Genomic DNA, 13,571 nt, shown 5'->3' with positions numbered 1-13,571 from the left:
TTTACACCTCTAAAAATAGCCTTCCTAGCTGTTTTTAATAGTATAGTAACCACAACACGAATCAAACAGTATTGGTCTTTAAAAGATAAGACCCCAAAAGCATAGTATGTCTAGGGATGCAAATCGATTGAGTCATGATCTGATCCGAGATTCAATCCTATTTGGTCAAATTCAGATCTTTGAATCGGATCAGATTGGATTAAGATCACCCCTTATCCAATTCGAGAAGATCAGATCCAATATATGTCATATATATTTATAAATATAAATATATGTTATTTATTTATTTATAAATATACTATTTATATTGTATTTTTATAAATTTGTTATATTATTTATTTTTTATAAAAACATGTACAAGTCAGATCAGTGATTAAATCAAATCCAAAAATCCAACTTACTGATATGATTTGAATTCAAATCGAGGCCTATCAAATCTGATCAGATCTTCGGGTTGGATCCAATCCGATATGAACAGTGTCAAATCAGATTCGAATATACCCTGATTTGAATCCGAGCTGATCCATTTGCATCCCTAAGTACGTCTTCGCGTCTACTAGGCTGTTAGGAGGATCTACCTACAAAGACTTGCCATACAGCCCCGAATTGGGCTCTTGGTTCTATCTTTAGATCTTATGGATTCATGGCCTCCGAGGACACAATGGAAACCAGTGGAGCAACAGAATCAAAGGTTGATCCTGTAATTCCTCATTTCCTCTTAAAAACAGAACTATACGAGACAAGCCCGAAACTTTCAAGAACAGCTTCTTTGCCTCTCTCTGTTTATTAATTCCTGAAATTTAGAATTCTTGGTGCTCTTGATTAGTCATATTACAAATTACAGAGGAAGGTAATAAAAGAAAGATAGAAGTTAACTTATTCTTCTGTACAAGTACAAAAGTATGACTACAAGATGGCACATCGGTCTTAACTCTCGTCTCTCTGTGACGAGTTACTGACTTTAGAAGTCCCTTCCCTTCATCAAGGAGGGAATGGCTGGAGCTATGTGGTTAGAGCATCCGGAAGAGATGTGTAGCTACCGAGTACCTTGCCACCAACATCTGGGAAATTTTCATGTCCAGGCAAAGGGCTTACCTTCCCATCAGCTTCCACCAGGATCGGATACTTGAGAAGGTGGCCACACAATGGTGTCACCTCCTCAGCTGTGAACTTCTTCCAGTTATCCTCAGCTATACCATTCACTGTCCTTACACATTCCAATCTCTGAGGCTCCAAGAAGCTTTCATTGACCACACCAAGGTGCTCTGCCCACAAGGACATCCTATATCCATATACCTGCACACATAACCTACATAGTTTGATCTTTTTGCTTGGATTACCACAACTTTGGCAACAAAACTACAAGAAAACAAAACTGCTGGCTGCAGTTCCATTGATCCCTAACCAACAACCCATGCATGTGACCTAGATTGTTAACCTGAACTGCTTTGCTTTGACTGGCTGGGCAACATCTTAGATTCCCTAGAAAGTGAAATATGCTTAACTGAAAACCATGTATAAACATTACTAACCTGGCCATGTGGGTGTTTCTTCTTCACAGCCCATGTGTGATGGGGCTGATATGCACCCATAGCTATCTCAGTGTCCCTTGCACCAGACATAGATCGTTCGTTGATATTGGCTGACCCTAAAATGACATATTCGTCATCTACTATCATTCCCTTGGCATGTACATAAATCATAAATCGCCTGTTTTTTTGGGCAGCTGATGCCTGAAAGAATAGTTTTGGATTTAACCAAGTCAAATTTGTTGCTAGTGTAAATAACAAAGTCATGCTTATATCATTCTAGCAACTCATCCACTTTGGCATTAATATTCAGAAAAACAAAAAGAAAGTAATTAGGATGGCACATTTAATGGATAGCAAGATAACATTTTGTTTTCTTTTATTTGATAACAGTTAAGTAATACTGATTTTGAGAATTCACACAAACCTAGGGCAGCTAAGTAGTTTATATCAAGGTCAAGGGCAATATCCTGACGCTCTATGTTAAAATGGATTCAGGTGTTGTCATGTGGGTGTGGGTGCAGGTATGCATCTGGGAGTTGCATTCATCTCACTGTCAATGTGTTAGGATAATGGAACTTTGCTAATATGTATGCCAACTAGGACATGGTAGACTGAACATGAGATATATATTTTCCAACTAAGCAAACAATTATAAAGACCTTGCAGCAAAAGATGACAATTAAAGAACTTTAACATGCAACAAAAGAAGCATTGACAAAGGATGCAATAAAGAACTTTAAAAATGACAAAGAATAAATAAGAGGACAATAGGATGTATCTGGTCCTGTGTTGTATAACAAAATGCAGATTTAATCCCTTATGGTGAAGGGTTGGGGTTGAAGATGGAGACATGCTGAAGACGTGCAGGAGAATTTTTTTCCCTTATGTTTCCAAATTTCTACTCCATGAAATGCAGATTGAATCCTGTAGCTAGTCACATGGTGAAGGGCTGAGGTTGAAGAAGAAGACATACTGAAGACGTGCAAGAGAATCTTTTCCCTTTTGGTAAAGACAAGTCAAATATCTTTATAGTAGCAACAAGAAAAAGTCAAATGTCTTTATAAAGAATTCTTTTAAGGAATATTAGCTATTAGAAAGTGGAGACCATGTTACAGCTTATTTTAGGACGTTTTATTTCTAATTTAAATAAATAATTCATTTTGGTAGCTTAGGCCTATAGCTTTTTGTTAGGATCTAGCATGCAAAAATAGTTTTTTTCCCGTTTCACACATATGGCCAAAAGAAATTGGGTTTGACATTTTTACATGGAAGGACATGTCAGGATGAGTGAATACGAATTACTAAGTAGTAGCATACTAAAACTAAGATGCATCACCAAAGATCAGACGATAGGTGTGATATTGCAACTAAGTGGATAATTGGAATTTGCAGGCATGTAGCATTGTCTTGTCGTATAATTACCGCACCACCATTAGTGGATGAACTAATTGATTCAGGTATGTCCTTAGGTATTTGTTCCCTATTACCCAGACAATAGAAATTCAGGTAGTCTTGAGGATATGAATTCTCAAGCTGCATGGATTTTAGTTCCTTAGCAACAACTTCATACATCATTTGCATTGTCTGACCCTGCAAAAGCAAAGAAGCAAAAAGTCAAAACTACTTTCAAATCAAGTTTTATACTCATGTTTGATTTCTATACAAGTTCCTGATAAATTCTTCATGTAAAAATATATCAAAGACACACACACACCAACCATATTTAAGGTTTAAAATGAACCATATCGGTATCATACTATCATCATTCTGAAAATGCAAATATAATTGTTTTTCTTTCATTTTTTGATGGATAGTGTGAAGGTCTCAGTTAATACATAACCTTTCAACAAAAAAAGTGAAAATCTCAAGCTGACAAGTAAAATGCAGATTTGAGTCTTGAGCAGCTACTTTGTGCCACAAAAGCCAAATATTAGGCCCATATCCATTTCACCCCTCCCAAGACCCTAGATAGCTAGGATCGAATTTGGGTAATGGTACTTTTTAATGTGAAAACTTCATTAAACCAAAAATAATACGGGAAAAGTATAACTATAAATGGCCGATGGAAACATACCCCAAGAAGACAGACAAGTTCACAACAAAACAAACTAGTGTTAACTGTAGTATCCTAACATAACTCAGACCTATTTACACCATTCCTTGCTAGGTTTTTTGGTAAAGAATTGGCCAATCTTGATGACATGGCATACAAGGAGGATGATATTCATTGTTATTTATGAGTTATTCAAACTTAAACCGAAAATCAAAAGAGGCCTCTTCAAGTCCATCACTCTACTTGTGGCTTAAATAATTTCGCTTCGTTTTGGTATTGTTATTCGATTACCTATGTAGTAAGATCAAGATTAGGCAATTTGGAGGTCAAGTCAGTGAATTAGGGCCAATTTAAGGATAATTCAAGATTTTGTATTGTTTTTTGGTTATGTTGAGTTTTCTGAATTAGAATTTTATTATTTTTATTGTTTTGGTAGGTATTGGTTTTAGAAACAAACTTGTAATGTATCAAAATATAAACGTCAGAAGGTTGTTTAGGAGTTCTAGTAGATTCTAAGACATTCCAGCTATAGGTAGTGCTGGAAAGTACTTAAGAGCCATTAGATTAGGGATAAGCCTATATGAGGTCCACAATGTTGCTAAAAGGATTTATTCAAGAACTCCAATGTGAATGAAATTTGGTCATCAACATTAAACACCTGGTATAATTTTGTAAACAAGTAAAGTTGTGGATTGAATCATTTAATAGTTGACAAATCACATTACCTGCCAATAGAGAATTTCTTGCACAGATGCATCAGTAGGGAAACCCTCAGGCCACATTGGTATTACAATATACACTGCAAATCTCTCCTTAACTCTTATTTTGCTAGCAATTTTCAGTGCCAACTCCATTGGTATTAGATTATCAGCACCTGATAAGACCAAGAACACTAAACTTGAGAAATTTAAAATGCCAACTCCATGGGTGATTTCTGTTGGTCATTCATAAGTTAAGCTTTTATGGGCAGGCATCTTATTTTGAACTCTTGTATTCAGTTCCAGCCCTTGGATTGGAGCCTCACCAAACAAAGCAAGGGAAAAAAACCCTAGATTGCAACATAAGCAACCTTAAAATGAAAATACAAAATCCAAGAAAACTGAAATATCTTTGAGAAAGGAATCTTTTTTGGTGCCCAAGCCCATGCAAGCATGTCCAACACCATTCTCCCTCAAAGAATTGGGTCTGCTTGAGTGGGTTTACTTGTAGCTCATGCTAAAAGAATCATAAGCTTATATCTGGAGCATAAACCTTTAGTCCTTTTGATTGGATAGCATTGCAATATTTGCTGAACCAATCAAGCTATATAATTTAACAAGAAAACGAACAAAGATTGTAAGCACGGATTGGGACATAAGATGCACCATTACAATATAAGTTCAGTGGAAGAGAGTCTCTCCTGTAAGTGATGATACTTCAAAGTATATGAACTGTGTAATCCATATAGAAGAAGTTTCTACGAACCTGCATTTTTGTAAGATGGCCATCCATATGATGATCCAAGAAAATATTGATTTTCAATATATATAAAGTGCTGGGCAGATCTGATTGCTTGGACATATCCTGTTTGAATGCTCTTATCTATCACCAAGTTTTTCTCACAGATAAGTTTCTGCAATAGAATGTTACAAATTACACTTCACCCAAATTTCCTTTTCGCAATGAAAATTGAATAAAGAACAGGTTTCAATGTAAAATCTTAGTCAATTACTTTGAAAACCCACCATAACCCTATTCAATAATCAATATATAAATTGTGTTCAAAAGGAAAATAATGGTTTAATAGATATACCTGGTCATGAGCTAATTGAACATCTTTGGTAGGAAACCCTTTTACCGATCCAGAGTCAATAGATCGAAAAACCTGCCAAAGAAGAGAAAGTCAACCAAGGCTCGTAAATGCAAACCAATGAAATTAAATAAAGTAGTGTCACTATAGCAAGGAATTTGCACCATCCAAATCCAACCTGAACATGCCAGTTTTCAGCATCACCTTCCTTAGAAACCCACAAGATAGGATCATCGTTTGCAATATATGGGGATGGGCTAAGTATCCACGAAATTCTTTCCAATTTTATCAAAGCATCATCATCCCAACGAGAAACCCTTTTGAAACGTTTTCCAAATTCTGTCCATTTTGTTGCTTTCCTCCAGCGCTGCTCAAAGTTTTTAAGCACATCATATGCAGCAGGGCCTTCAATTTTGCAGTGCAAATCATGCCATGGTTGCCTTGGACCCTTAGTTTCTGCCTATTATTGAGACAGCCAAAAGACAAATGATCCAGATGACAAAAACTATTGGAATGAGATTATCATCAAATATTAAACTGTATAAACCAAGAAGTTCAAGACCAACTGTCCGCATACACTATAATGGTAAATATAAAGTTCTAGATGGTGAATTGCACTTTCATAGAAAGGCATGGTATTTTAGTATTGATAAGATAATACACAATTCAAATCTTTTTTTCCTAGAAACACTATTAACAGGCGACTGGTATAATGTACCCCCAATGTTTTCAAACATGGAGGTGTGATGCAAGGTGTTCCACTATCTGGAGGTGTGAGGCATAGTTCAGAACGCAAGAAGTGTAAACCTCCAGAGCACAAGGAGGTTTTTCTTCTTTCCTTTTGGTGAAAACTGACTTGTATTAATAATGAGGATGCATAACCCAGAACCCAGCCCAGGCTCAGGCTATAGCCCTTAAGCCCAGCCTGTGGTCACCCCTACCCCTAAATAGGTTGGATGTCATATTTTCACTAAAGAATTATATAAGTTAAAGTTTTTTGTGTTAACAATGTATAATATCAGTCATTTTAATTCATTTTATTATAATATATAATATTCAATCATTTTAGTTTATTTTATTTATACTATTCAATATCTGACTGCGATCTGAATCCAATTAAAATCTGATATAAATCTAACAGGTGAAGTTCAACTAAATCTGAATATAAACGAATCAAATTTGGATCTACGTATGTCCTATTCAATCTGATCCATTTGCAGCGCTGGTTAAATGAAAGTCCAAAAATAGGAAAAATGAATTGATCTACTCACAGGAAATGTTGGGTTATGATAATCATCCCGAAACACAGTGTCAAGATCACTAAACAGTCGATGCTCAGGTGTGTCATAGCGACCAACACAAAGATCAAGACCTCCTATAAAAGCAGTTATCTTTCGGTTATTTCCAGATGCCTGTGTATCCACCAGAACACATTTCTGATGATGTGTAAAAAGGGTCCCAACAACCTGGATGCAGACATTACAAAGTAATTGCAGCAAAAAAAAACAAATATTATTAAGAAGAAAAGATCATAATGTGGATATAAAATAAACAAAAGAAAACTGAACCAAATAACATAAATGAATAATGTTAACATGCACAAAAAGTCTCACTAATCATTTAACTTGTAAATACATTTGTGGTTGTCCCTTACCACAAACAGACGATATACACTATTTAAACACTTATGCTGAAACAGCCCCACAAGATGCATTTTGAAAGTCCGGCATCAGTTAGAAGTTAGCTATTCTTTTTGATAGGTAAGGCAAGAATTTTTTACGACAAGAATTTGATCTCCACATAGAAAACCACAAGCTATGGCCACTAAAACTCACATACAAGATATACATCTAGAAACCAAGAGATGAGAAAATAATCTCATGCCATTTGGTACAAAAGTAAGAGAAGTTAATATCAGATAAATCCAGAAATACAGATGAGCATAAATATATCATGCAATGTAAACATTGAGTAGCCCTTTAAATCCAAAGTCTTGGGGGAATTATGGTCTATCATTTTTCTAGAGGTGTAACAGAACCTACAAGGATACTTGTACTTAGAGTAGGTCGGTTCCTCTCATGATTGAGGAATTCATGTGGCTGGTTTTACTTGATAAAGTCCTTGTTGTCAACAAATTGGACCATAGAGGGCTCCAAATTACTGTAGGGAACTTTGATTTAGATGTTAACTGCTCACTGATTTAGCCAGCAAGGAGAATTTTGCATTGAACTGAGAACCTCAATGTAAAGCTCCCGTGGAAAGTGATAGATTTAGAAGAGATAGCCCGATCCGTGATGCCAAGACAAAGCTAGGCAACAGGGGAGTGCCTTGTCGCCTAGGAACCTAAAATGGCTTTTTTAAAATAAAAAAGGTTAAATCCTAGGATAGTTCCCTAGGTTTCATAGCAACAAGCAATCATTTTTACTAATAATCACCAGTGATCTTAATCAGATAAACATAAACTTCATATCAAAATTATCAATAGGTTCCTACTCTTAAATTAACAGAATTGATAGAACAAACACTTTAGAACCAGTATTTATTACTTCTGCTGTGGCAGTGGACACAACTACCATAGTAAAATGGTCAGAAAAGATTTTCCAAGTTCCAACAAATTAATACAACTGAACAAATGGTGTAATGCCTGCCTGTTGCTTGACAATGCTAAGCTTACTGCTGGCATAACGAGGGGCCAGCACACAAATAACAGATGAATGCTTGAAAAATTTCCTAGTTTCTTCATCATGAGTTTCCATAACTCCAGCCTGCAACCAATGCCAAGCCAATATTAATATTAGGAATATGAAATAGCACCTAGTTTTAGAGAAAAATAACAATAATATTTGGTCACAATAAACTATATTATATCTGAACAACAACAGCACCAGAATTGCAAAAATAACATATAAGGGCAACATCCATGGAGAAGTTGCCAATTTGATGTAGTTGAATGACAGGGAATAAGTAGGTAAAAGAATAATAAATAATATAATAATATAATCCATGTATACTGAGTGGCTAGCCATGAGTAATCATAATTCATAGGCTCAGATAAAAATAGTTACACTCAACCAAATGCAAGGGTTTCTGAATTCAGTGTTGTGTTGAATTCATGTTTACACGGAAAGAAATTGTATGAGAAGTAACTGGAGAAAAAAACCAACTTAAAAAATAATTCCTTTTTTCAAACATGAAAGTGCCTACTAACTACTGGGTATAATCTTTTTTTCCCTCTTCTTTGTTAGACAGTGTATGCCCTTAGCTCTAATCAGCATAATGTACATTATGACATTTATTGTAAATGAATAAAATACATATTCGATTCATGTTATTGTGGTGTGTTTTTGTGTAATACCCTTAAACTGGACACATATGAGACTCGTGTTAGTTTAGAACCTTCATAGCCGTTGGATAGATTTTGGGAGATTTGTCCTGCCAAAGTTGACACTGATGTACCGCCAAGTTGGTTGGGGTGGCTTGTCTTAACTGCCAGGGTGAGACCTGAGGTGCATGCAGTGTGGGTTTTCTTGAAACCCTGAACCAGACCAAATTCTAGTATTGCCCTGGACCTTGGAGACAGATGGGCAAAACTAGAATGTAACACCTGACCTCTAGGCTCGATTATGATACTGTACTAGGTGTCGGATTGAGCTATCTTTGATATGCCAATCAATGAAATCCTTAGAGGGGGTCAAAACCTGGGTATGTTGGGATAGTTCGAGAATTCACCTGAGTGGGTGATCATGGTGACATAATCACCCCCTTTGTCGGACAAAGTGAATGATCGGGGAAATGCACTTTCTCTGAAAGAAACCTAAACTGTCGGCAGTGGATTTCAAATGTGTTTGAAATTTGGTTTTGCAAAATATATTTATATAGAGATATACTTATATATTATGGTTTCACAAATTGTTTGCAAAAGGTTTTAAATCCCGGGATCCATGTGAGTAGAGAGTGCAACACTATACCTTGCAACCGAGGGAGAGGTCCTCTCTTGTCGGATAGTGTTTGATCATTAAGGGCTGAGAGGTTAAGTGTAAGACCATTGAGGGTTATACCTGATGGGCTAATCTTGCATCTGCCCACAATCCTTGGGCCTTCATAAGATGGCTGGACTCAGTGGCTATTTAGTGTAAATATTCGGCCCATTAAGAGCCCATAGTGATGGACTCAGGGGTTCACTGTATTCAACGGTGAATCCAGCCAGGCCTTGTAACAAAGGCTAGGCTGAACCCATGTGGTTGATGTGTAGATCAATGTTAGGGTCCCATGCCATACAAAGAGAGCCAAGCTAGCCAGCATTAAAAGGAAGTGAGCCTGAAAGATTAATGGGCCTAAAGCCCATTTTGAACTGGATTAATTGGGTTAATTAAATTGGGGTGGATCTGGGTTTGGATCAGCAGATAAGGATAAGATGATAACTCTTATCCATTTAAAGAGTCTAGATCCAAATAAAGATTTGGATCAGGGAATTCCTAATTTGATTAGGAATAAGTTGATCTTGAACTGCAAATAAGATAAGGGATTATCCTTATCACTTAAAGAGTTCAGATCCAAATAAAGATTTGGATCAAGAGACTCCTAATCAGATTAGGAGGTTGTCTCTTTATGGCTATAAATAGAGAGCAGGGCAGATCTGAAAAAGACACACAGACATTACAGAATACAACTCAGTTTGACTAATTTTGCCTTCAGTTTTTTTTCTCCCTACTCTTGTCGCTCTACCCTGTTCGATCTCCAATTCTTGGAACTGACCAAGATTTGATCTTGATATTGTTTCTTATTAGAAAAAAGAATTCTGAAGCTGTGCTCACTACCCCATTCGGTTCTTGTTGAAGAATCAAAAGGTTCTTGGTGAAGAACTACCTGTTGATCCTGCCTCATCCTAAATTGTGTCATCTTCAGTGGAGGGAGGATTTGGTACACTCTTTGGGCGTGAACACCTGCGTTGGGAGGAGCTTTTTGCGTGGATTCCGTATCAAATATATCCCTCCCTAATCTTGATTTCAGATTTGGTCCGGTTTGGTTACAAGAACGAACCTTGAAAACGCAGTTTTCTAAATTAGGAATAGAATTCCCGGATGGGAGTAAAGAAATTTTTGAAATTTTGCCCAACCTTATAGGATTCGGCCATCCATATGATGGACCTTCCATCCCTTTATTCTTTTCATTTGTTTGGAGGGTCAAGGTGGCTGTTTAGATTTAGGATTGAGTCATCCCTTCAGCCAAACCTTCAGTATTCTAATGATTGACTGCTGGCCATTGATACATTGTCCATCAAGAAAAATAACTTTCAAACTATAATTTGCAACATAATTAGGTTAAATTTGACAAACAAAATGACAAGACATTGTATCTATTACATTACAGCTTCATTGCACATGTATATCAGAAGATGACAGGCAACAACGAATTTGTTTGTAGCAGACCTTTACAGTTTATAAGTGTAATGAAAGGCAGTAACCTTGTCACCTAGGCACTCCATGGTTGCCAGCTAATGCGCTGCCCATGTGCCTGCCTGAGTCTACTGCAGAAAGTCAAAGCAGATTAAGCTAGGTACATAGAGCCAAAGTTTCCTAGTATATGAATCCCCCTATAATTATCTGAAACACCCGTCCACTTTTCTAATTTTCTCTTAACCTTACCCGACATTTTTGATACCTCCAGATATCCTGTCAGACATTTTCCATTAAAAAACTAATGGTATTTGCAAGATTATAGTGATGGTTGAGAGACGAATGAAAATTCCAAAAAAAAGGCCCACCCATTCACTAAAATCCAACTGTTGTTGGTTGAGAGATGAATGAACATAAAATAGGCAATAAAATAGGGAAGAGAAATGAACTAACATTAACTTTATCATACCAAAATAAGTTAATAGAGTAGATTAGTTGGTCAAGGTTTGTTTTGTCATTGAAAAATAGAATGGCACATGTGGACCACATGATCACTGAGTTGACTGATCGAAGGTATGCATGTCATTAAATAAAAAGTTAGGATAAATTTAAGAGAATGCTAGAAAAGTGAAGGGAATTTTCAGATAATAAGCCCAACTTCAATTGTAAACAAGAAAGCTTTATTGACCGTACCAAGATTTACATAGCCAAACATAACTTTGCGTCTAAATACCCTCCAAACTCCACGGCCAAGTAAAAATAGTAATAAAGTTTCTTTCTGATTAAATGCCCATATAGAAGGCGAAAAAAGTCAGAAGCGAGAGACAGATTTAGGCTGTGTTTGGGAGTACTTTTTGGCCTAGACAAGTGTTTTTTTTTTAAAGCGCTTTTCTAGTCTTTGTCTGATCGCCGGTTTTTCTGTTCAAAATAACTTCTTGCAAATTTGAAAAGTTAAATGAGTTTTTTTTTCCTGCTTTTTTCTACGCGCTTTTTTAATTAATAGCCGTTTAGTGCCTTCTTTTATTGGCGTTTGGTTTCCAGAAGCACAAACAAGCTATTCGGAGAATCACTCCCAACCAATACCACTCAGAACTAAGGGCATATCTGATATCTATCTCGGTGCTAAGACAAGAACAGTCAGTCACCGGCATGACACAATACCAGATCCAAATTTCTCCTTAATTCTAGCTTCAATTTTCCACCGAAGCAGCAAATGGATCCAAACTAAATTTTGTAATATTAATTATAAAGATTAACAGTGATGATGGAATGAGAAAAAGAAACGATAAATTTTCTACTGAGCAATTTATGGAGAAAAGAAGAGCAGGGCAGAGACCAGAATTGGATGGAAGTCTACCAGAAAATCTGCAACCACTGGTGATAGTAAAATTTCTTACCGTATTGATGAGGATATTACTGTGAGAAGTCTTATCATCCCAAAGCAGAAGCAGCACCCGTACCCCTTCTTGCGACTTGTACTTAAGCAGCTCACCCAGAGTCAGATCCCCACCGCTCGGCAACGGCCGGGTGGACTCTCTGACCAGCTTCACCTTATGGTAAACAGACCAACCTACGATATAGACCAAGTGATGAGCTTCCAATATCGCATGACAAATATCTCCCCAGCATTTGTTGTGACGGAAGACTTCTCCGTTCTCCAATTTAATCTCGGGAAGCATCCCGTCGGGAACATGTGCGTCCTGGTAAAGCGTCACAGATCCTCCTTTCCTGACAGGAAAGTAAGTGTCTCGAACACCCAAATGTTTCGGGTCCGCTGCAATGCCGTGGCGATACAAAGGATTACTCTCTATGGGGGTAAATTTCATCTCGAGGTTGAGAGCCGAATTGGGCTTCGGCGGCTTCCCGGACGGTCCAATCACCGAAAACCATTCACTAATGAGCTCTCCGGACTTGATCCTCTGAGCAGGAATGGAAACAACTCCGATAACCTGAGCACCAAACATATCGTTATCCTTGACATGGAACTCGACATGAGCAGCGGGATGGGCGAGGGGGATGTTAAACTCTTCGTTCCACTGAGGGTTTTCAGAATTTGGAATAACTCGGGTACGGGCGACCGTAGCTCCGGAGAGAGAAACAGTAACATAAGAATCGCTTGTGATCATTTTCCGGTGTTCCTGGTCCCGGGGCTGCTTAGGGGCAGCCGGATGTAGGCAGGTGCCGCAAACGGTAAAGCAACGACGGCAACGCTCGAAGAGTAAATCCATGTTTGGTAAGCTTCGAGCTCCGAGAATCTTCAAATCAAGGTCTCCGTGAAGGTAAATGATTTGGTCCGAAGGATTGTTGTTGGCCATTGAAGCTGGGACTTGAAGGTTCCCGTCAGAATTGGAAGCCATGAGAGCTGTGGAAGAGCTAAGGTACGTCACAGACAATCAAGATTCAAAGGAGAGCACCGAACAGCATGTTACAGGAATAAAAAGCAGGTTGCAGGAATAAAAGAATGTTAAATTCAACTTCTCCTAAGTTCACACTCGGGCAGCAGGGATACTCAACCGTTCCAACACATTCCAACATCGATCTGCGTCCGCACACCTCACAGGTCCCAATATTATGTCACGGTGAGATATGCTGATACGGATAATGTTAGAAGTAACGATGGGCGGGGCCCGGGGCGGGTTTTGTCTATGTTTTAAATTCGAGTCCAGCCCTCACATAAAGTTCCAGGGCACGAGTCCAAACCTGATTAGAAATTTGAAAATATATATTAAAATATTTTAAATTTAAAAATAATAAAAGATCTCATTATTATTTAAAAAAAAAAGAAGAGAAAAAATATCGTA

General features: G+C 37.5%; 1 protein-coding gene across 1 annotated transcript; it reads right to left on the bottom strand.

Annotated features, from left to right (window-relative positions):
• Positions 1 to 752: 752 nt before the first annotated feature.
• On the bottom strand, positions 753 to 13,221 carry PLDDELTA (phospholipase D delta). The gene is made up of 10 exons (XM_010268610.3): positions 12,168 to 13,221; positions 8,023 to 8,139; positions 6,646 to 6,840; positions 5,553 to 5,834; positions 5,378 to 5,449; positions 5,050 to 5,197; positions 4,311 to 4,459; positions 2,955 to 3,122; positions 1,533 to 1,733; positions 753 to 1,296 (listed from the first exon to the last, which is right to left on the bottom strand). Exons 1-10 carry the CDS (start codon positions 13,125 to 13,127, stop codon positions 1,003 to 1,005), a joined length of 2,586 nt encoding a protein of 861 aa, XP_010266912.1. The 5' UTR covers positions 13,128 to 13,221; the 3' UTR covers positions 753 to 1,002.
• Between the last annotated feature and the right edge of the window lie 350 nt (positions 13,222 to 13,571).

This window comes from Nelumbo nucifera, chromosome 6 (genome assembly GCF_055504915.1).
Source record: "Nelumbo nucifera cultivar China Antique chromosome 6, China Antique-T2T, whole genome shotgun sequence".
Taxonomy (NCBI): Eukaryota; Viridiplantae; Streptophyta; class Magnoliopsida; order Proteales; family Nelumbonaceae; genus Nelumbo; species Nelumbo nucifera.
Note: the sequence above shows the minus strand (reverse complement) of the source record. Positions and strands in the feature narration are given on the sequence as shown.

What these genes read in the sequence shown, in the direction of transcription:
- PLDDELTA (XM_010268610.3), bottom strand. Translation starts at nt 13,127, where the DNA reads ATGGCTTCCAATTCTGACGGGAACCTTCAAGTCCCAGCTTCAATGGCC. An exon ending in CATCCACTAATGGTGGTGCG is followed by an intron (nt 1,734 to 2,954) that starts GTAATTATACGA and finishes CTATTCTTTCAG; the next exon opens with GCATCAGCTGCCCAAAAAAA. An exon ending in AGAAACACCCACATGGCCAG is followed by an intron (nt 1,297 to 1,532) that starts GTTAGTAATGTT and finishes TTATGTGTGCAG; the next exon opens with GTATATGGATATAGGATGTC.